General features: G+C 44.1%; 1 protein-coding gene across 1 annotated transcript; it reads right to left on the bottom strand.

Moving 5' to 3' along the window:
* Positions 1–1,538: 1,538 nt before the first annotated feature.
* dusp3a (dual specificity phosphatase 3a) lies at positions 1,539–20,609 on the bottom strand. The gene is made up of 3 exons (XM_076760010.1): positions 20,216–20,609; positions 12,641–12,873; positions 1,539–8,756 (listed from the first exon to the last, which is right to left on the bottom strand). The coding sequence occupies exons 1-3, from the start codon at positions 20,410–20,412 to the stop codon at positions 8,527–8,529; spliced, it is 660 nt and encodes a 219-aa protein (XP_076616125.1). The 5' UTR covers positions 20,413–20,609; the 3' UTR covers positions 1,539–8,526.
* Positions 20,610–24,759: the final 4,150 nt, after the last annotated feature.

The following is a 24,759-nucleotide window of genomic DNA, read 5'->3' on the forward strand; positions in this document are numbered from 1 at the left end:
GAGGTCCCTGGTTTCCAGGGGCCCGTAAGGGACCACACAGCTGGTCTGCAGTAATTGCTTGTGCAGGGGAGCGTGGAGAGAAAAGACCAGTGCAGAAGGTAGAGAGAGGACCTCCACTCGGTCGGAGCCTCCTCAGTGACCCTGCTGTGTGACGAGTCCATCCCAGGTGTGTCGGTCCAGTCTTGTGAAACATAAAATAGCATTTGCATCAACACATGGAGCCTCGGACTTGGAAGGCTTCCTTTTGTTCTCTCTGTCATCTCGTTCCCACTCTTGATGTCATTTCCCCCCTGACTTTCATGCTTTCTCTCTCTGCGGATCTATTTTTGACATTTGTGGCTCGTTGCTGTGTTTCCGTTGGAGAGTGTGAACAGGGATCTGCCTCCACCTGCTGGTGAAAATGCGTCTCTGTGTCTGGCCTCAGTGACACTTTGAAAGATGTGAGCAGTTCAGAGATAAAGTCACATACTTGAAATGAATTTTGACTTTTGTTATTTTTACGCAACCATATTATACAGGTCATTATTTCAATATATTGATCAGATGTCTGTAGATTAAAGTTATTTAATCTTGAATGAAGGTGTACAAGTAAACATATGCTGAGCCAACAACAACATGGCCGGAAGCTTGTTTTTCTGAGCTAACGCTAGTAAGCTAACTGTTAGCTTGCTAGCTCCTGGAACTGATGTCTATATTATCTCCTCTCTCTCATTTCCTTTAGCTCAGTGAGCTTGCTATTAGCTCATTAGCTAGTGGGACAATAAATTCACAGTTTATTCGGCATGTTTGCATCAACTTGTCTCATAACTCACGGCAAACGATTCCTCCTTTGTGGAGCAGTTCATGCTCCAACAGAGGAGGGTAAATAAAAGGTGATGGTGCACACAGCTAATTAGCTACGATAGCTTCCCGTTTTTTGGCCTCTCTGTTCTCCGTCCCATCAAAGCCAGCAAAGTTCACCAGAACTGAACATTCATGTGGGTTAATGCCATCTCCCTCAGTGGATCCTCTGATTGATTCCACCAGAATGAACTGATTTTTGATTTCTTTTGTCACCTGACTTGCTCCTCCCTGCACACCTGCTCCTCGTTATCTAAGCCACACCTTTCCCTTACTCCTGTTTCCTGCTCCTGAAAACTACCTTTTTACCCATCTGTGACCTTCCTGTCACTTTGGACTTCAAGCAGGACACTAGCCAGTCCTTTAAAACTAATGATCTTTTCATGAAAATACTTTGATTCCAGATATTTTTACATTTTAAACCTCCTTCAAAAAACTGATTAAATTGCATTCGCTAACATTAATAAAATGGATACCACAGCAGACAGAGCTGCTGTTCAAAGTTTATACTATTCATGTTTTGGTGCCTGGCAACAGTGTTGTTATTGAGGAGGAACTCTTCTAATGTCTATTAAAAAAACAGACTAAAGTACAAATGTGTGTGTGAATGCCGTGTAGCACTGAACAGGAAATGGAAAACACAGACGGAGTAAACATACAGTACACGTCAGCTGTCTGAAAGAATAAGCCACTCATGATCAGATGTTAATACCTCAGCCATTTATTTCTTAAACATAAGAAAGAAGGGGCTTCTCCAAGGTAAGAAAAATAACATCGCAATTTAAAATCAAGTGCACTTCAACAATGTCTCGTTCTGTAAGGGGGCTGGCCCTTCCTGCGCTGTGAAGTGAGATACTCAAACTGAAAAACAATCTAAAGAATCGGTCTTTCCTGTAAGGCTTTGGGTGGGGTGCTGTGTCGTCACTGTTGTGGTGCGTTTGTTGAGATGTCAGTGGCGGTGACCGATGCGAATATACCCATAGACAGCCGATCCAACAGCACAGCGATGTCCTCTGTGACGTGTACATGAACGGAAATGCAGCTACGAGACAAGACTGTGGAGCGGACTCCAGGAGGAGTCAGGCAGTGGGCTCATTTGTGCTAAAACTCCTGCTTTAAGCCGGTAATCAGGATGGGAGCAAGAGGGAGACGATGACGGCTGTGGTGTCGGCACCTCACCTGGGCCAAACGGTATTTGCAAGTAATTTCCGGTGTTTGTTTGAACGCTCTCGAGAGAACCAGATGGATGGAGTTTACTGCGTCATGGACACAGAAGTTCAGCCAGATGAGTTTCCATGACGTAAGACATCAGCTGTCAGTCACGGACGGTTTAAACATGTCAGCGTTTTGCCTACGTCGGCGCAGATGGCGGAGCTTCGCCACATGGGACTGCAAATTTGAAGGAAAGTCAATTTAACGTACTTTTCTGTGATAAAAGACTACCTGGCTCTCTCTGAGTGATTTAACAAGCCTCCTCTCCTCTCTGGTCACTCGTGTGGTTTTCAACAAGCACTGCGGATGAATTACAATCAGAGTCTGTTCCAGGTCTGACTACCATTACATCCAAAAACAACACAGATCACGACATCCTGTATTTAGCTTAATGGCTGAGCTGGAGAAGCAGGTAACAATCAGGAACCTTTGAGAGTTTCCTACTGTACAAAATACTTTCTTCTTTATTAGCAAAGCAAAAAGAATGAACCCATAATAAACTTACGTCCTGGTAATCGGACAAATTTAAAATATTACTTGAAGGAGAAAAGAAATAAATTATGTTTCATCTACAACTTCAACTCACTCGATCCAATATCAAACAATGTCCTATCTATACAGTAGGCCAGTTAAGACAGTAAAATGCAGCAATTCACAATTGCCTTAGTGCGTGTTACATACTCAGGATATATAACAATATACATTAATGGCATTTCACATTTGACATTCTCGATAACACATGATGTTCTGTACCTGGAGTATAACCCACAAAATGATGCTGGTACCGTGTTTGCTTAATCTTGACGTTACAGGGTTTGACATTTAGGAAGAAAACAACAGACTTTGTGGTTATTTATGATTTTAAAAAGAACTTGAACTAGATTTGTTGGACAGCAGGTGGCAGTGTTTATCTGTTACTCAACGCATAAAAGAGCGGGAAGCCAGCGGTGCAGCCGTCATAGACGCTTTCTTTTATGCAAACTTTGTCACACCCAAAAAGTAAGAGTTTTGTCCTGTAAACTGTGGCTCCAAACGGTGACAGAAAACGGTGGCTAATTCGGCTAGCACAGAGTGTTGATCAGACCCTCGATGACTCAATCAATAAGCAGGTTGTTGCAGACAGTTGAGGCTATAAAGGACAGACCAGATGTGGGCGTGGGTCGCAAACAAGTCTCAAGTCTTAACCTGCAAGTCTCCAGTGAGTTACTGTGTGAGAATAAAGTAAGTCGAGCAAGTCACAAGTGGAGTCAATTCAGATGATTTCCACGTTTAAATCAGTTAAACGACAGCAGTCATGCAGCAACACGGGCAGCAGAATGATTGGAGCAGAGCGGCCACATGATTCAAATTAATTAGGATTAAAGAGCTTAAACCAACAGAGAAAGAGGACTGACCTGACACCTGGAGCCGTTTAGTCATGAGTAACGTGGTCGCAAAGTTCAGTGTTCAAACAACCGCAACCAGTCCCCCGACATAGCTTTAGCTTAGCATTGCTAACGTCACACATTTATGTCTCAGGTCTAGGTCAAGTCTCAAGTCAAGAAGCCTTTTATCAGTGTTAATCAAGCAAGTCTCAAGTCCTCAAGTCATGTGACTCAAGGCCCCCAACTCTGGTATATACCCTCATCCTGGACTGATCCAAATTTAAAGATATACGCTCTGTAAAACTCAGCTGTGTCGAGTCAGTTGTTGCTTTTTGTGTGGTCAGTACTGAGCAGACGACTGAAACATAAACACTTACAAATGGTCACTTGGCACGGACAGTCTGGGTGTGTGATGCGCACAGATGGGCACAGAGGTAAAGCCGTTCTCTGCCTGTAGACTCACAGCAAGCTTCACTGTTGGGGGTTTTGGGTTCAGGATGAGGAGGTGGGAAACTCCAGCGTGACACATGTGCTAAGTCACACCTGAAAATGGTCTCAGACTTGACCGCCTGCACCTGATTTATCTTGCCAGACACTTCAGGAATCCCACAATGGGAAGCAGTGTTTGCAAGAAGATTGCTTTACAGATCTGCAACATTTTCAAGCGTATGAGATGACCAGATGACGGGCCGGGAGTGGACAGGAACAACCTGCGTATGAACCAGCACCGAGAGCCAGAATCAGTGCAACCTTGTGACGCCCCCCAGGAGAGACATCACAACCGCGTTCATGTTCTCACTCAGCAAACTTTGAGACAGTTTGCCCTCGTTTCTAACTCCCCGTGATAATATTCCCTCCTCTGACTTGTCTTCCTGGCCAATAATGAGTCAGAGGCTACAACAACACTTGACGTTTCAATGCATGTTTCAAGATTTTATTTAAAAGTTGGATGTTGGATCGGATCGCTGTATAAACACATGGCCTAAAACTGCCTCTTCTGGCTGTATTTATTTAAATTGGAGTCTGCAGAACTTGACCAGTGACCCTTAAATCTTCACAGTGGTTAGACTCACATTTGACTGAATTACTTCCAAGTTATGTAAAGCTGAAATCACACCACAGTATGAGGAAGCAACTAATTTGATAATTATTTCCATTACTGATTGACCTAACGACTATTTCCATGACTAATCTATTAACATTTGGACTATAAAACCTCAGGAAATAGTGAAAATAAACAGAATATCCTGAGTCAAAGGTGATGTGGTGATTTCAAATTGCTTCCTTTTCCTGTAGGTGGCGCAGGTCCTCATGTGTAGAACTGGAGCTTCATAAAGACTCTGACTATGTCTTAGATCTAACAGTCAGATAAACGTCTGTATTCATCTGCTGCACAAATCTGTGCAGTTGACTGCTCTGAAGGAGCGCTGATATGCAGTGAATTCTGGGTAAATTAAGGCTTTTGTTACCATTGAAACACTGGTATTTTTTCCTTATAGTAAAATAAGTCTTTATTTTCTGTGAAACTAATCTGAGAGCAAAAGGACGACCGGCCTCACGCTGCAGACCCCTGGCCCAACAATGACTGAGCAGCTCCCCCTAGTGGAGAGTCTGCAGCCTGCTGAGCGTTCCATGGAGCGCTCTGCAGCTCGAAACATTGCATTGAAATGGAAAGTGCAGCTGGAGAATCAGTCCACCCTCGTCCGAAGAAACCCAGATACTGATCTTAACAGAAAGCGTCCAACTCCTGTCCAGAAAGGAAGCGATGAACGGGCGATGGGACGAGATGCACGTGGTGACATGAACGCAGAAAGGTCACATGCAGGATAATCCACATCCATCTGATAAGCTGCCACCTGCATCTTGCTGCATATGAATAAAGTACCATGGAAACTGTACAAAAACACTCAGAAACACGACGATTAGCATGCCTCAGTATTCCAGCTAAGCGTGGAAGAACCCTGCTATCATCAGCAACTTCTGCACAATTGTGATGAGAAATATCACAATTACACACACAACATTTTACATGTACATTATATTTGAATATGAATGTACATGTAATCAACTGTGGAACAGAAAGAATGGAGGAGCATATACAAATATAACATGATATATAAGGACTTAAGACAAACTGACGATACCTACACGTTATAGACACATTGCTCATACATTCATATATGTCAACACTTAAATATGTATATACAGTATACATGTATATATTCATATGTATACAGATATATCAAAGGAGGAGTAAATAGTGCCATTAATGAGGTGAGACAACCTAGTTTCCATGTTCCTCTCTAGTGAGACGACGTTCCCCCCCGGACTCGTGCTAACACGCCCCGGGCCGATCGTTCAGGAGGAGGATGCGGTCCGACGTTTGGGACACGGCGTCTGAGCTACGGACGCACGCTGAGGCCACGCTGGTGCTCATCCAGCTCAACAGCTCTGACTTTCCATCAAACCGCCTACACACACTTCTTGCATGGGAATGTGTCTCAGAAGCAGCTCTGTGGAGGAGTGACCTGGTGCAGGTTTTGAAAACACTCCATCAGCGTCCTTCCTGGCACTAGGTCTAGTTTACAGTATTATGCCCAGTAATAAATACTTTCAAAATGTATTGTTTAACTACTGCTGCCTATATGTAACAACTACAGCCTGAATAGTCATATTTAGATGTGGTTACATTCTATATATCTGATGGGGTATTGACATATATTGCAATGCTTTAGTACACAGAACCAAAACAGGCTTTGCGGTTCGACCCTGTGTGTGCAGAAAGCCCGGCGTGACAAATTCCTGGATGACACACACACTTTGGAGTGAGACGGGTGACATGTCGTGTATGGACCTCTGACAAACTGTGTTGATGAAACAGTGGAACTGGATCCTGGTCGAGTGGCTGTCAGGGAATTGGCAGTGGTCAACTCTCTGGCGTGATGACTGGAACGTTCTGTTGAAAGCGGGTGGCATCCGTCCCCGTCGACGCGTTTGGCCTCTAGTTTGACGAAGGTAAACTGGTGAAACCTAATTTGAAAATGAGTCTTTTTCCGTCCATTTTAGCCGTCTGTCCGCACGAACCTGCGGGTTTCCTCTTTTTGGAAAAGGTTGTTTGAGTGTGGATCAGGAAAGTAACAGCAAAAGTCAGAAAATTACTTTCTGGCACCTTAAATCTGCTCTGAGATCATTTTAAATCACACAGCACACCAGTGCAGGGCTGACAATAAAATTTCGATTAATGGTTTAATCTATTAAATGTGTATTAAATCATGTTATTTATTTCTATAATATATTATCATATATGCAAAAAAAGCATCAAATCAGTTGTGGTTGGTGAATATTTGGCATTTTTGCTTGAAAAATAACTAATCGATTACCAAAATAACTGCAGCTTAATTATCTGTTGATCAGCTAATCAATTAATTGTCTTGCTGTTGAGGGGAGATCTTCACAAGAAGACCTGAAAACATCGGTGTGTTCAGTGTGACAGAGAAGATTAAAGGAGAATTTAAACTGCTGAGGTTCAGCGTCTGCACGGGAGCAGCAGCTTCAGTGCTCCTTGTGTTGACATGATGATGCATTCAGGAACACTACTGAGCGTAGGACACCAGCGCTTTGGCAGCGCACGGGGCCCAACACATGCAGTTACACATGAAAAAACAGACCAGATAAACAGAAGAGTGAACCTGAAGCTGAGCGGCGGCCTGTGCAGACAGCTGCACTGACTGAAATGGATTTGAAGCTGTTCTGTCGATTAAAAACACGTCCAGCGAAGATGCGCCGCAAGTCTGTTCACTGAAAGCAGATCTTACAGGAATCACACAGATCTTAAAACTACAAACAGTGTAAAATTACCCACTAAGCTCTGCCTCTTGCCTTTAACACACAACCTGAACCAGCAGATTGTGTCTAGATTGAGAATATTCACCAAACGTAAACCTGATGGATGTTAACCAGGTGATGGAGGTCAGCTGCAGCTGTTCTCACCTCCAGCTGCCTTCATACAAAACAACTTCAAATGACCGACGCAGAGGGAACCTGAATGTGTAAATAAGCCTGTTTAGAGGTGAAATACTGGAAATGAGAGGAGATCTGCAGTGTGCAGCTCAGTGACAAACAGAAACAGCATTCATCTTTAACGAACATTCGTCAAATCAGCTGAACGCGGCGGCAGCGTGAACAACCCGCGCAGCTCATTATTTTTAATGAGCTCGACCTTTGCCGTCGCTGTTGGCGGCTTCGGGGATGCAGCTGCTCTGCGTCGACCGGCAAATTTAATGCTACCTGCAGTCAAACTAGAGGCCGGAGAGGGAGGATGCCGACTGAAACGCTACACAGAGCTACAGCTTGCATTCGAGAGTGTGAATAATGTGTGTTTGTGCATTAAATACAGGTAGAAGATTTTGAGGATTGAGTGGGCAAACGAAGGTTTTTTTCCTGTTTTATGGAATGTTTGGGATTCACTTTCTGTGTTAGTCGTCTGCGTCATGTGTGGCCATCGGCTTTTTAATATCGAGGAGGTGATGCTGGCGGAGACATCACGGACATTCCCGGCAGTGGAAAACTATGGAATGATTGTGCTATAATCTTCTATTTCATACAACTATTTAAGGAGGTCTTAAAAATCAGGGCAACGTTTTCAGCGTCTCAGCTTGGGGGGGGGGTTGAAGGAATGCTTTGAGTAGCTCGGCTGAAAAACGCTGGTAATTTAGAGCTGTCGGGCGCTAGCAGCGAGACATCTGCACATCTGTGTGGCGTGGAGTTAGAAAAGGGGGATGTTCGGATTCGGGATGTGAGATCGCCGGCGGAGGACCGATAAGACGTCCTCTCACAGAGCAGCAGTGACGGACGTGAACTGAGCATCAGAAAGCATGTGTGTCTGTGTGTGTGTGTGTGTGTGTGTGTGTGTGTGTGTGTGTGTGCATGAGGAGTAATCATCTACACAGATAAATGCATGTATGTTTGTGTTTCAGAATACCCCTGGTGTGTCAGATGGGTGCTGGTTTGGTCTGGGTGGGGTCAGCCTCCGAGAGCAGCTGAAGCCTGTGAAAGGCATGATGGGAGGAGACAGGGCAGAGGGTCTCTTCGCGTGTTCCCTCTCCTGCTCTCACTTGGTCTTTAGTTTGCCCGCCTCCCCGTTCAGCTTGCCCTCCTTTGCCAGCTTCTCGTTAAGTTGGCACAGTTGGCGAAGGAAGCCGTCGTTAGGACCGATTTCTCTCTTATGCCTCACGGTGGCCACCGCCAGCCGGGCATCCATTTTATGGCGCAGCATGAGGTAAGCGACGACCATGGTGGGCGAGCGGCTGTAGCCTTCTCTGCAGTGTACGTACACCTTCCCTGCAGGGTGCAAGCAGAGAAATAGAGCAAGAAGTTGAGTCACATGTGGTGCAAAGCTGCTTTTAATACACATTCGGTGCAGCACGGTGCACCAAATGATGAAGAAACACATTTTACAAAAATTGTTTTTAATAGTTTTTTCTATTTAAGTCACAATCAAACTTTAGCAACAGATTTCTGAGGATTGCTCAAATATGACCACGGCTTAACAAATAAGGAGCGATATCATAACACACATGTAATTTAGATGGCTGTCGGCATCAACACATCATTAGCTCACTTTGTTTACGCTGTTTGGTGGTGTAACCAAACTTTTTGTGCTTTGCTAACAGCTACGAGCTACGAGCTAACGGTTGAGTGTTGTTTTATATATGCTGGGTAGGGTTAGCGGGTCACCCCTTTCTGACATGACAAGAGATATCTGAACAACTAACAGAGAGAAGCATGATCAGAACTCATATCACACTGTCTGTAAAGGACCAGAAAAGTTAAGAAGACACACAGGATTTCTGTTTTATGGCGTCTTTTTGGTCCAAGACTGTGGAGTGGAGGAAGAAAAATGAGGTAAGAAAGAAGAAACAAATTAAGAAAGAAAACAAAAAGGAGTCGGAGTCGCTGGGGAACATGTGCTGCGCCCAAACTTGCCGAGCGAAGCATCTTCTGTGCCAGGAGATGCAAATACAAGACCTGACCTCTGCTGCAGACTCGGCAAAGTCAATCATCTTCACTGCAGCCGCATCCTACAGCGAACCCGCATCCTGCAAAGAATGTGTGTGCGGACAGAAGGCATGAATCATCTCCATCTCTGTGTTTTCATGTCTGTATACCTATTTATCTCCATCAGACTCACACTTTCATTACTGACAACCAGAACCCCGTGAGGAATCTAACTTGGCAACGTTCACAGAGCAGCTGATGTGCCGGGCTCAGGTCGGATCTGCAGACTCGGCACTTTATTTGAAACCCAACACCTCCTCTGTGTCCCTCTCCCACTATTATCCCCGACATCTCTCTCTCTCCTCCTCTCCTCTGTTGTATAATCTCCTTCTATCCACTCCTCCTCTGTACTCCACCCAGAGCAGGCCGCTGCCAATAAAAGGACCTCTTCAATACCTAATCACCCTGCCTGCCACAGATCAATGTTGATTCTGCTGTATGCTCTTGTTAGACACGTCCGATCTTCACTCGCTCCATCACTCTTTCACTAGTTGGGCTGTCATTCATATTTTTGCACAGATGTGGAAAATAAATTCTATATTCAAACTGTTTTGACATGTTCAAATTCACAATCTACAGCAGTTTGTCTTGTGGTCCAGCAGGGGGACCTGTTGTGCGCCCTATTGATCATCACTAAAACATGCTAATAAATAAAAACGGGGGAGAACGCCAGCAAGCAAAACCATGCTGAGAAGCAGCAGGTGGAAGTATTTCGATAATCAGTGTCGCATGAGTCTTTTTTGTAGTCTTTTAAAAACCTAAAACTCAACAGCAAACGTGAGAGGAAAGGATTAAACTTTGTCTTCATCTGCTCTAACATAAGCTGCAAATGTTAGCATGTTTGGCTAACTGGCTTACGACCTACAGGAGAAGCCAAGCGTTGCGTTCAAAGGCACTCTGTATGTTATTAGCTTTTTCACTTTTATTGCTTTTGGGTCAAACCAGCTATACACTGATATACACAAACAATGCTGCTCCCTTGTGTACATTGCATGAATCAACAGCTGGTGAGGATGCTTAGCTTGTAGCTTTAGCCTCTGTCTTTTAGCATTACAATCATGCACCCAGCCATCAAGTACATATTTAAGACCCTTTTACAGGGCTCACATTTTAAAATTTGTTGCATGGAGACATCATTTGGAGATGGACTTCCCAGCTGACACACAGTTTAAGCATTAGCTTGCTTTAGTTAGCCATACATGCTAGCGAGCGTTGTCATTGTAGCCACAGGCTAAACGAGCCCGAGCGCTGTTAGATCATGTAAGTTATGGTTTAAACGGCAGCTGTAGGTATCTGAAACTGAGACGTTAAAGAGGCTCTGTGGAGCTGTGAGTGTGTTAAAGACCGACACCTTTCACCACATTGATCCACTGTCAATATAGAAAATATTGATTAGCGCAGTGTGCTGGTAATTTTGTAGATAGTTTCCGCCTGTAGTATTTAGATGAAAGCATGTAATCACGACCACTTACTGCACACACACACATTGACCTCATGGCTGGTTCATTTCATACACACAGGAGCAAATCCATCGATGCAGCTCCTCATTAAAATCCATGACCTATGACCTTTTGCTTGCAGCTAAAGGACGCTAAGTGTCAGAGAAAATGATTCACAAAGTCAAACAAAGTCTCCTCTTTCTGCTCCTTCATCCCTTCTCCTCCTCCTCCTCCACTGTCCTCCTTACAGTAGCTGATTTAGCACGGCGTCGGCGCGCCTTTTGCCAAACTGCCTGGAAGTTTAAATGCTTTTCTGTGTCAAAGCTGACAATAAATCCATGCCATAAAACACAGGGTTCAGCACGCTAATTAAACACATCCCTCATGTGCAGTGACAAATTAACTAAATTTAGCTGCAGCTTTGGGAGAGCTGGGGGACGAGTTCTTTTTTTAGGTGGGGGAGGGCTGAGGCCTCCTGGGATTGATTGTTTCTTTAATCTGAATCTTCAGCTTTCCAACACGGCACACCTGACCTGGAACTGTACACTGTAGGTAAATCGAAAGGCTGATTTCAGACTTCCTGGAGATTTCTGCATTTTGACTATTTCTCAAACATCGTTTCTTTACTGTTATTCTGCTACCTACTCTAAAAGTGTCATATCGCCTCAAACAAATTAGGCAGACTGGTGCTACAGGTGTATCATGCATGGAAAATTTTGACAATGTTGACGTCCAGGGACACGATCTGATAAAGGAATATGGAGCAGGGCTCAGGAGTGTGTCAGATTTAGCCAGAGATGCTCGGGGCCGTCCCATTACCTCCCGTCTCCGCTTTAAGACCCACAGCGACGAAGCGCGTTGAGATCGAATCATTAAAAGACGCCTTAAATCTTGTATCTTTTGTTGGACAAGCAACAAGAGGAGCTTGTTTCCGTGTCTCGACTTGTGGAGACAAATTACTTTCAAGTGGGAGCTGCTGAAGTGAGAAAGACTCCTCTGGTCTTTGCCTTGGAGCGGTTTTGTTAAGAAATAAACTCGGTTCTCTTTGGTTTTCAGGTGCATTTGCATGTACTGATACGTGATATTAAATTTTCTGCAAAAATCTTAAAATGTTTATGCTCATTTTGGCTGCACTGACGCTGATATCATCATGAAAATTTGTCTAATTTCAGTGTTTACAAGTCAAACTGTAGAAGTGCACACTTCAGGTCGATATAGTGAACTTTTAGCAAACAGTTGCTTATTTACACACCTAGCAGTTACGGCGCAACATTAGCATTCATTTAGATTAGTGTTTGTGGTCACCTGGTCAAAGTAAGCTCAATATTCACTCACCTCTCACCTGTTTTTCATCTCCACCTCAACTCCTGAGAAACATATCTGGCTCTCTGGCGGTAATTCTCCACTACGCTCGCCTGCTAGTGGCCCACTTTGCCAGCTGCTTGGTGCTGAGCGGGTAGTGTTCAGAGGGTTTTTTGTTAAAGGAAAATCTGCCTGCTGCAGCTGATAATGATGCTGTGAGAGCGATGAGAGTGAAGCAAAGCAGAAGAGTGCAGAAAAACAAACAAACTGAGCTGAAAGACGCTAAATGCTCCGTCGATCTGAGGGGAACTGCAGAGTCGGGTGATCCAGCGTTTGTGTAGAAATATTGATTATATCCGCTTTTAGCATTGAGCCCAGTACCCTCAGCCAACACATCTCACATTTCACAGCTCAAAATAGACTCACCTTTGCCGTTATTGTGTGCGAGGGCCTTGTCGATAAAATCAGCCCCCTCCTCAAAGAAGGCACTGAGGTTGAACTGCTCGGTGTCGTTGGCCTGGATGCCGTGGTACGTGATGCCCGTGCCGGCGTAGAAATCCGCACTGGTGTTGACGTGCATGAAGGAGGTGCCCTCGGCCACGTTGAGGACGTGCGTCACTCCAAGCTTCTGCAGACGCATTGCATTCTGGGCCACGAACCTGGGAGGGCGGGATGAGATTCAGGATCAGGATCTCATTTAATCACTTTAGAGAGCTGCTGATGTCCGTGACGAGCAGTTCGCACCCAAAGTTTGAACACCAGTAAAAGCTTTGAGTGCCTGTTGATGGTGAAAGATTTCGCTCTCTCACAGCATAAAATGATGAGCGAACAGCAGCAGAGCAAGACAACTTCGACAAATCACAGCGCTGATGATGACACCTGACAGACTGAGCGCACGGTTTATTTTACAGTCTTATTCTGACAACGAGGGACTGTTTGACAAACGGTGACAAAATTGAGTCGCACCTGCAAATCCTCACATTTGAGAAGCTGGAACTCGAGCATGTTTGGCTGTTTTCGCTTGATAAATAACATTCTTAAAGACTAACGCATGATTGATGGATGAATCACGTCAAACAGGATTTTCTGGAGGGAATTTTATTTCACTGAATTAGCAGGTTTATTCCAGTTACACACTTTTATTCATACAGCTACCTTGTAGTGAAGCCACAGCAGTATCCACTGAGTTCATCAGCTGCCCCTTTCCTCTGCCCCCCCCCCCCCCCTTCACTGTGTACTTTTGGTCTGAGCCTGTTTCTCATGGTTTACTCCCAAATACAGGATATGCTACAGCACGCACCGATATTTTAGACAACCGGGCGCTTCCACTAGTTTGTGTTTGGTCATTTCCTGTTTAAACATGGCGGTGCGTGCACAAAGTCAGGTCCAGAAAGAGACAGCTTTCCCAGTTTGGCGTGGAATAACTTGAACCTGAGAGAACCTGGACCTCAGCCCCATCCAACACATCTGGGATGAAAGCCAACTGCAGAGCTTATCGCCCCACATCAGTGTTTATTAATGCTATTGTGGCTCAAAGGGAGCAAAATCCAGCAGCCAGGCTCCAAAATCTCATGTTAAGGTGTCCACGTTGTTTGTTTAACCATGCTGTAAATCATCTCCAGCCACATTTGAATGGTAGAATCATTCAGTCATGAGAGAGATCAGTCAGGAAGTAGCGCAGCATATGGAGCACAGCAAGCGTGCGTACCGGAGAGATCGGCCTTATATCCACTGGACCTCAAAGCCACAGCTGCTAGAACAAATGTACACACTCCTGTGACATTACGCTGGCAAGCCTGATTATACAACGCTAAAAGCTGTGTACAGAGAAAAGTCTGGTGCTCTAAAACGGAGAAACAATAGGCAGGAAGTCTGACTGGGAAGAAAAACAAGAACGTGAGCAGGAGAGAGAAGGAAAGTGAGTATAAACGACGTGCAGAGCCAGAATTTTACATCTTTGAGCCACAACCATTTCCAGGCAGGACTCCATTCATCTCGATCTCTGCATCCAGCTCCAGTTTCATCCATTCAACCCCCAGCAAACCATTAATCTGCTGCTCTGCTTTGATTGTAAGAGCTACAACTCTGCATATTAGGCCTACACACAGCAAACGAGCCCACACAGCTAACGGCACAACAAAGGGACACCGGGTTTTGGCTGCTCCTGCTCGGCCTGCCTGGCTCAATGCCTGCATCCACTGCTGCCGTCCAACCTGGCCAAAGGCTCTGGGCATTGATTCTGGATAAAATGCATCTCTTGTATGTTATTTTAGTTTTATGGAACAGTTAGTGTCACTAATTAGCTGCACAGAATTTATGTTGGGACAACAAAAGCTGCACCGTGCTGTTGCTCTGCAGCTAACAGAGGCAGAAAAAACTCGACATCTGTCAGCTTTTTCACTATTTAAAGGCATCAAAAAACTAGAAAATCGTTCATAAAAGACGAACATGACTGGAATCATGTCAAAGCTGTAGTTTCCTGGAAATGCAAAAAGCAGAGAAATGTTTTAAATTCCATGAAAGCAAAGTGTCTCATCTGTGTTTGCTTCACTTTTATCCAGAGCAACCATTCATAAATCTTCATGCTAACTGCTCACCCTGACAGCGCTGTGTGCTTACAGTCAATATGAGGCTGGCGAGGCGAGGCTAGGTGACCCTGGACAGCTCCCTAGAGGTGCCGGCTGCGAAGCCTCCGCCTGCAAGAACTAATAAAAAATCCTCCCTGCCACCATTTTGCTTTACGGCTACAGGAGGAGGGATGAAGCGGGCCATCTGCTCGCGTGTCAGCTGCAGGACGGAGACTCCTTCAGATGCGGGGACGCAAATCTGTGCAGGATTATTCAGAATATGTCTGCAAATGTTTAGACATGAGCTTGTGTGCACGTACAGCATGAGCACCCTCCGTGCAGCACGCAGCGTGTGTGTGTGCGCAGGAGGAAGTGACTGCGCTGGCGTGTGTGAGCAGCACTCTCATCACTTACTGTACTTCTACACAACACAATGCAGAGGCACAGGAGGTTCAAGTGAGTTTGCAGCCAGCGGCTCTCTGTTCTATTTACCTGGCCGGTCCCAGCCTCCTCACCCTGGGATCTGCAGTCCCACAACATCCATTATTAAAGAGCAGCTTCACAAAGAGCCAAAGAGTTCCTCAAAGCAAACAGCCACACCTTAAGTGAGTCCCTGAGCTGCACACGGCGGTTTCATAGTGCTGACTGCGACTGATCTGAGAGCAGCGCGAGGGTCGGAGTTCGGAAAATGATCCATTTAGAGGATGGGAACATTTTAGTGACTGGTTCATCAGAGTGCTGGGGGCTGTTAACATGGACCAGATGATCAATTTTAAAGCTCTATTGAATTACTGGAGTGCTGTTGTTTCCCTTCCCTCTCCCAGATTTCTGTTTCTGTTCAACTCTTCTGGATAATTCCATGAGTTCAAGGATTGGTTGTATCTCCGAGGAGAACATACACGTACGCTAGCACTGAGTGATACGACAAGTATTTTTATAGAACAGTTAAAGGTCCAGTGTGCAGGATTTAGTTTATGAGTTTTCAGACTGCAGACAAACGAAGGCCCCTATGGTGGGAAAAAGACGCATGAGTTTGGTTTGTCCGCTCTGGGCTACTGTAGAAACATTCTAAGGTAACGAACACACAACGATTCTTACGTTCAGGTGAAGACACACCAACGAAAACATACGTGTGAATTTGACTTTAGGTTTCTTTTTCTTCTGTGTTTCTCTCAGTGGTATGAAGTGGGTGGAGCTTACGCGGTTCCGTGCACCAATCAGGATTTAGCAACGTTTAAAATGGAATCTGACCACAGCTGCAGGCAACTGTCAGTCAAACCTCATGAAACCAGACCCACGCAGTCCTGATGAAGAGTTACTGTCTTCATGATGACGACTACAGGACGATGTTTTACCTTCAGCTGTTGCTTATTTAGTGATGAATATTTAATGTTATATAAAAACACATAAGTGAAGCTGTGAGTTAAACTTGTCAGGACTTTCAGCATCTTGCTATGAGTGACGGGTCTCACATAAACATGTTTTTCTGGACAGTTTTGCTTATTTGGTTGCGACAGACGTCGTAGCTGTCAATCAAAAGCACTCCCTCCCACACAGTCCTGATGAAGCCTGTGTCCTTCATCAGCAGCTGAACCGTCAGTAAACATCACAGGTTATGAGAATAATCTGATTGGTCCTTTATTAACTGAGCTGTAGTGTATTTTCACGAGTGCCAGAGGAACAATCCTTGATCCAATTTTGTCCTGAAAAAGTAGTTTTAAACTATAGATCGGGGCCTAAAATGGGTCATGGGCCCAATTCCCTTTAGGATCCCATGATAAGAGACATTAATGAATGTTTTCAAGGACAAACCCGTCGTTTCCACATGAACTGTGATGGAATATGTGTGTGAACGGCACCATATATATACAGACATATACTCTGTGGACTTGTTTGGATCTGAGCGACGGCACAATGTGAGTTTAAACAGAGTTCAACAAACAGGACGCGTCAGCAGAAAGGATTAGTGGGTCTCCGCGGTGGACAGAGTGGACAAGGTGCAGGCTTTCATCAACAATCAATACCACCTCGCCCTGCCTGAGCCGCCTCATATCACATGACACGACGCTGCCCTTCCTCTTATCTGCACTATCTTACACTTTAACGGTAAAATGAATCTGTTCTTCATAATCAGCGAGCGTCAGATCAGAAATCAGAATCTCCTCCTCAAAAGAGGCCGGAGCGTCCGCAGCCTCTCCTCCAGGCCGGCGGCTGATCGGCCGCGAGTGCCAGCACTCTGTTTGGAGACTTGGTCGGGCGGGTCGGCATATTCAGATTGATTTCGTTGTAGCGCTGAGGTACAGTAATGTGCTTGTATCCTCCACCGCTCTCCTGGCAGCGGCTGGAGCCAAATGATGGACTGCACGGAGACACCACCTCTCTCAGGGGCGTCCCGGAGTCGCTCCTCCACCATGAATCCATAAAAGTGAGATTAAGAGCTGCTCGGCAGAAGCTTCTGTGACTTTACAGCACAGCAAAGTACACTTGAAAATTGTGTTTCCTGTTTTGCTGTGCTGACACTTGAAACCTTCTATTTGTGCCATTTAGGATATTTCAGATGTAAGATCACTTTGCTGGGTGACTTGATTAAATTCGCTCAGTATTTGTGAACTCAGAAGCGGCTCGTCTGCTTTACTTTGGGGTGTTTTTCCTCATGTTTCCTCAAAATCCAACAGTTTGTTTTATTTAAATGTGCTAAAACACAAACAAAAGCAGAAACCTGATCAGGGAGGGATCAGATTAGACTGATTTTGTTAAAAATGTGATTGTATTAGCGCAGCGCTAATCTGTAGAAAATGAAGTCCATGAAGAAAGTGTTAACCCAATTACATCATTTGTCCACAAGAGGGTGTTGAAAATGTGTTTTTCCACTGTAATTGTCCACCTTTGTATGTGTATCATTATCAAAACTAAAATAAACAGAACTGTATCAAGACTGTTTGTTTATGTTGCATGTTTACACCATAATTATGTGTAACTTTGAGCCTAAATATAATCCAAACCAGTGAGTTATGTCAAAATTCACCCACGCACAGATGTTATGAACGGTGAGATTAGCCATAAATACCAAAAATGTTTTTCGCACCCGGCTGTAAACGTGTTTTTCTGCTTTAAAGTCGAGCATTTTAATATGGGGCTCTACTGAGCCTCAAGTGGCCGTTTGAGGAACTGCAGTTTTTGGACTCTGCTGTGTGCTGATGAGGCCTGTTGTTTGTTTGTTATTTGTTTGTGAAGCAGCCACGTCGTTCATCTCACACTCCATCGGCACATCAGTGCAGGAAATACCAGAAGCAGCTTTCCTGGAACAGCGAGCGGTAAATTCCTGAAGAGTCGGCACGTTCATCACAAAGCCAATAACATCGAGTCACCAGCAGCGACGGATTTACAGTCCGGCCTCTGCCCGGTTTCATATACATATTCAGTTCATACACCGTGTGTGTGTGTGTGTGTGTGTGTGTGTGTGAGAGAGGGAGCTCGACACATTTCACCGCTTCATACAGGAAACTGGAAAGAAATGACATTCCATAATGAGATTCTACGTTTTGTGTATTTGAGTGACTTTTTGTGTTCAGTCTTCGAAGCTCTGCAGTCAGTATTTTAAATTTTCAGGGAAAAATGTCTCTTAAATCCTGTAAATCGTCAGTATTTCCTCTTTTCCTTTAAGCGACAGGAAACTGAGGAACTCTGGGTTTATTTGAGGACGTCTCCTTTTATAAACGAAATGATTTACTGGTTTATAAAGAATCTGGTGATCAATATTAATGAAAATAATTGTCAACTGCAGCCTTAAATCTAAACTTTAAGATGAGATAAAACGTTATTGATCCCATGGCGGGGAAATTTAGTTGTTTATATTAAAAACTCCCAGCTGATAGATTATTAACAGATTTAAAGCTGATTGACAGAAAATGAATCTGCAGCTCTTTTATTCAATCCAGTAATTATTTCAGTAGTTTTTCAAGCAAAAATGGCGAAAATGTCGAGTTTCCAGCTTCTCAATTAGGAGAATTTGCTGCTTTCTTCATTAACATCATTGTAAATTGATTGTTTTTGGGTTTTGAATTGTGATTAATGAGGGCAGATGAACCAATAATCAAAGTAATCATTAGCTCCAGCTGTAATCGGATTTTCTTAAAATTACACATGTAGCAACTATTCATTAGTCTCATAATGTGATTACACGAAAACAACATCCTGTCCTATTTTAATGAAGTGTGGCTGCAGCTAACGATCACTTTGAGGTATTGATTAATCTGCCCATTATTTTCTCAATAATTTTTTGGTCCATAAAAAGACAGAAAACTGAGAGAAATGTCCTTCAGATTTTAAATGAACAAGAATAGTTTGTTTTGTTGGATCATGGCGGTCACACCATGTGCATCTGCTTATCTACGGTATTGATCTCTGTGTTTAAAATAATTAGTTTATATCGAGTTTCATGTCTGTCAGGACTTAATATTTTGGGAAATTTTAATTAAATGTTTATTCAACCCCCCAGAAAAGTCCAAAAACTTTCATTCTCTCATTGTGTTAAGACTCATTATAACTGATAATAATAAAGATAATTGTGTGATTCTGCCCTCGTGGCAAGAAAGAAGCAGAAAATGCTCGTAACTGAGGAGCTGAACGGTGTAATATTTGACATTTTTGCATGAAAATCAAATAAAACAGCCGATTAGTTTAGTTTCTTTGAGCTGCAGGTAGAACAACAGGTACATCCTCTGCTCTCTGGTTTCACGCGCGCTGTGAATGCGGCTCGTGAAGGCGTCTGAACGGGACGTGAAGTTCAGCCTCACCTCAGCTCATCTCTGCAGGTGACTGACAGCATCTTCCCACGCACAGCGCACGTGCGCCTGTTTGCTCTGCAGGAACGCACGAGACGCACGTCTTTTTTCATTAATTTATCTATTTATGTAATTTTCAGCTGGTTTCTGAATGAGAACCAACATGTTGTGGGGGTGATGCTCGCGGAGTCCCTGCAGCCCGGCTCGAGATGGGAGCGGCTCGATGGAGACGTGATTACACGGCAGTGATTGTGATGATGGAGGCGCTCATTGAGGAAAAGGCAGCTCTTTGTGCGCATCCGTCACATCTCCATCCAGGCGTGTTTATCCTCCTTAACCCGAAACAAGAATCGATCACGCCTCCAAATTCTATTATTCTGATTATTTTCCGCCGTTACACAACATCCACCTGTCCAGCTGAGGCACGCGGGCACGGGCTGCTCTTTCGAAGAACACCATTTGTTGACAACAACAGGCTGCCGCCGCGTCCCGAACGCAAGCCCGCCCTGCGCGCGTGCTGGCCGGCATGCGACACTGTTGTCATCGTCGCGTCTGGATGAAGAGTTGAAAAACCTGTCCTACCTGTCAGCGCCGAACACCGACACACACCGCCCGAAACGGCGCCTGTGATGAGCTGATAAATGACTCACGCGTTGCCGATGTAAATCCTGGGGAAGACCTCGTTGAAGTGCTGTGTGGGGAGGCTGTAGAAGCCGCTGCCGTTGGACAGCAGCTCGTTGAGTTGTTGGACGGTCACCTCGCCGCCTGGAGCCGGGACGTCAGCCGGCGGCGGCGGCGGCGGCGGCTGCTGCTGCTGTTGTTTGGTGGGACTCAGGTGTTTCTTCATGGCTCTTCTTCTTCTTCTGCTTCTTCCTCTCCTTCTCCTTCTCCCTAACTGATGTTAGATTCCAGGCAGCTCCAGACTCGTGAGCCTCGTCCGAGTATCCAGCTGCATTTTACCTGCGCACGTGAATCGTGCGCGCGCTGTCTTCTCGTCTACAAGGTGTCTGGTGAGGCGGGAGCTGTACTGTTTTTCCCATCAACGTCAAAGGACGGGAGTGTGATAGTGGAGTTCCGGTCCAAACTTTCAAAATAAAGAGATAGCTAGCTCGATAGATAGATAGATAGATAGATAGATAGATAGATAGATAGATAGTAGAGCTGCAACAAACAATCAATTACTTGTCAAATAGTTCGATAATCAACTAATCAGAGTAATTCCAGCCTCTTAAATGTGAATATATTCTTATTCTTCTCTTCTCGATGACAGTAAAGCTAAAATCTTCAGGCTGTGGACAAAACAAGACATTTTAGGACGTCGTCTCAGGCTTTGGGAAATGCTGATCAATGGTTTTCACCATTTTCTGACATGGATATATGATGATAAAAGCATGAAAATCAATCATTAGGGAATAGAATAGGTGCATTGCACATCTAATAATTGATACCAGTCATGTCTTCATGATGACTATCGAAAAGCTAAAGAAGAGAGATGAGTCTTATGACATTTATGAAAAAAAGACAATGGAGTCTAATAAGGAACCATGCGGTACTCCACAGGAAATGAGGTCAGAGGAAGAGGAAAGAAGAAGAAGAGCGTGTTTTCCATTCCAGTATCTTCAGGCAGTTTTTCCTTGTTGCCCATTGGCAGAGGAAATGACAGGCTTTTATTTGTAAGTTGAAATCCTTCAACTTCCGGTATCACTGTGTCTGTTTGCGGCTCACTTGACGCAGCTGCCTGTCGCCACCACTATCTCCATCAGACACACCCCATCGGCAGGCAGACACTCCGGAGACGGAGCTGGACGGAGGAGGACGGCGGTGACACGCGCCAGCAGGAGAGGGTGGCGTGCTGCCTTCAGGTGCTGCTCGGAAGGTCCTAAAATTAGTCCCACCAACGCCCTTTTTGGCTGGGTTTCATAACAAAATGGGCAGCCTTTCATGAGTACCCATAAGTCCCTGCTTTACAGATCAGCTGTTTGTGGATTTTGGTGAATATAAACCATATGAACACAGTTTGGAGTCAGATTCATGGTTTCTCTTAGCTGAGCCTCCAACAAGTGGTTATATTTCATGTGCTTTACTAGATCAGAAATTACACTTTAAACATTCAGCTTATTACCTAATTTTAGATCTCATTTATTGGTCTTTTTTTTTTTTTGCCAATCACATCCTTCTGCCCCCTTTCTCAAGTCTTAATAATCAACATATCAAGAAGGTTTGTCTTTTAAGAGACTCCCTACACTCATAATCCCCACAGAATTGAGATGGGGGCCCATTGTCGGTGCTAATTCTTGGGCCGGATGGAAATTTAAGAAGAAGAAGAAGAATGTTCAGTGTGTTGCTGTGTATGGAGGTGTGAGGACGGCAGTGTGTGAAGTGACAATGTGAGAGACAAACTCAAAAAATATAAACCAAAATAAATAAAGAATGATCAGATAAAAGCTGAAGAATAATACACCTGCTAGTTTATTGTTTGTCACACAGCTGGAGTGAATAATTTCTAGCTATTTTCGAGCATCTTGGTGGATGCGCAGACTCTGCTCACCCCTAGAGGTCAGCACAAGCCTTCAGTGGACAGTCTGTTTAGCCTTTTGGTGGTGATGTTACTGTATGCTGGCATGAAAATGCTATTTTTAGCTCTTGTCAAGTGGGTGTCATGTCACATTAATGCAGATCTGAAAACAGCTGAAGTTAATGTGATTTCAGATTTTGGATATTTGATCAAACTGAGGGTGAAGACGGTCGGTTTGATGACTCATGATGTGTTTTTCACCGAAGCTGCGATCTGCAGATCCTGTGCGGCGTGCTGCAGGACAAATGTGAATTCATGTTACTGTGATCAAAAACAGTCTTATCCTGCTCAACCGGCCTGCACTGAACTTACTGTAACACCTTCAACCACAAGATGGAGCCACATTTCCAGCAAATCAACACACTGGAAACACAATTAAACACATTAAACTGTCATTTTAAGAGGCACAACACGGGTCAGTTTAACCAAACAATAATTAAAACATTGCACACAGTGAAAAGTCAGTAATAAACAGTCATGCTGAGGTAATATTAGGTTCTCATATGGCAGTATGTTGGGGGCTTAACTGCTCTCCTCTGTAACCCCTGATGAGGGTTTATGAAGTAGGTTAATGAGTCCTAACAATTCAGGTGCATTCAGTCATGATTAGCCCAGAAAAGACTGATCCAATATAAGTTACATGAAGATGATGAAAGGGTTTTTATCTCATCTGTCTGTCTGCTTCACATTTTTCTGCACAAAATTAGTTTTACTTTGATTATTTTCGTCTGCTTCTTCTTCATTCTTCTTCTGACACGGCAGCTCTTTCAGTGGGTGCTTAGAGTTATTCAGAGTGGATCAGCTGGACAAATAGACCACCTGTATGCAGCCTTTTGCTTCCTGATGCGTTCAGGGACTTTGGGGGAGTTTTCTCAGTGTGCTCTCACAGATCCTGGACCAGGTCGGTTGAGCTGTTTGCTGGTGTTGACATGCGAAGCCCCCTGAGATATTTCATGTGATACTGGGCTGTACGAATAAATTTGGCTTGACTTGACTCCGATGCTCTTGACCCACTTCACTTAAAGCCCCATGCCAGTCATCATTTTTGTGTTTCCATGGCAATGTAAGGGGATGCAGTGCAATACCATGGCAACAACAGATCTTGTGGAACGAAATTTGAGCTCCCTGTTGTGCACACACCTGTGTGTGTGTGTGTGTGTGTGTGTGTGTGTGTGTGTGTGTGTGTTCATTGTAATACAGCCCTGCACTTGAGATTTCTCATGGTAAATCAATGGAACTTGACACTGATTCACTTCTGCACAAAAGATGTTTTAATCTCCAGCAATGAGCTGCTGTGAAGTGCTGCAGATGCATTCAGGGGAGAACAGTACCTGAGGTTCATGATTTCAGTCTCAAATTTACATTTACAAAAGTTAACCATTCACTAAACCCCTCAACTTGTCCAATCATAGTTTAGCAAACGTGACATGACCTGCCAAGCTTTGGATTTCAGGACAAGGTAATACAGTAATACACGTTACCCTATAATCGTTAGCATGTCAGGCTAACTAGCTAGCTACATTTAACCCAGTGTTACATCCAAGGCCAATGAGCAAACTGACTCTTCATCATGTGGGGTTACAGGTTATTGTCTAAAAAGCATGTTTACGGCAGGGGCATCCGCCGTACGTAGGCTATGTTCCTGTTGTGTGGAAGTCAATCCTCAGTGCTATCAGTGTTAAGCTAAAGTTAGCAGCTCTGCTCTGCTCTTTGCTGGATTTGGGTGATCCATAGAAGTATCATAAGTGACTGAACTGGTTTATGTCTGAACAGTCTGATTTTACAGCTTTACTTATCGTACTTATAATACTGGAGCTAACAAGCTCGACACCACAGTAAAGGAACAATACTGTGTCTCTATTCTTTATTCCTCTGAATGGATCATTAGCTGGTGAGGATGACATTTATACCTGGGGCATTTAGCTTCAGGCTTTTAGTACAAAATCATCCATGCAGCCATTAAGCACATATTTAGTTTTAGTTAAAAAACTATATTTAGTTTAGAGTTTTTACAGGATTTTAAACAAGTTAGCAGGAAACATTATAATGTCAGCCAGTGACAACATTTTCAACCAAACCATGATGCTAACATTAGCTTAATTAGCTAGCTAGCTAGGGCAGGGCTTCGTGATTGGCCAAGTTATTCTAATTCTATGTACGGATGGATGGATGTATCGCCATGAATTACATTTAGTAAACATTTGCATTTTTCTCATTTGCAGTTTTCTTTTACAATATGCCATTTTTAAAAAAAATCTTTTCAGTTGCTGTTTTGCATTACAATCTACATAATGAGTCCTTTTTTTATAGCCCATTCAAGAAAACAATGGACAGCAGCAGGCATTGCAGCAATAATGTAACAAGGACACAGAATAAAACAAAAACAGAATAAATTACGGTGCACCACGGGCCCCATCTGGATGAGAGAAGTCAGGACTTAACATTGATTTAGTGGCATTTTTATTGACAGTTTCTCCTTCCTCGTGCTGCATCATGATGCAGTTAATTGGATGACCACCACCTGAGTCCTTCTGCAAATCAGCCATCAATGACAAGCAGTGGAGTTACACTACACGCTCAGATCTGATTTCGAGTGACCCCATTCTGACTAATATGTGA

Source organism: Chaetodon auriga, chromosome 20 (assembly GCF_051107435.1).
Source record: "Chaetodon auriga isolate fChaAug3 chromosome 20, fChaAug3.hap1, whole genome shotgun sequence".
Classification (NCBI taxonomy): Eukaryota; Metazoa; Chordata; class Actinopteri; order Chaetodontiformes; family Chaetodontidae; genus Chaetodon; species Chaetodon auriga.

Excerpts from the sequence above, each read along its gene's own strand:
- dusp3a (XM_076760010.1), bottom strand. The coding sequence starts at position 20,412 with ATGAAGAAACACCTGAGTCCCACCAAACAACAGCAGCAGCAGCCGCCG. Across the intron at positions 12,874-20,215 it reads AGGATTTACATCGGCAACGC|GTTCGTGGCCCAGAATGCAA; the intron begins GTGAGTCATTTA and ends CCGCCCTCCCAG. Across the intron at positions 8,757-12,640 it reads CGCACACAATAACGGCAAAG|GGAAGGTGTACGTACACTGC; the intron begins GTGAGTCTATTT and ends TGCACCCTGCAG.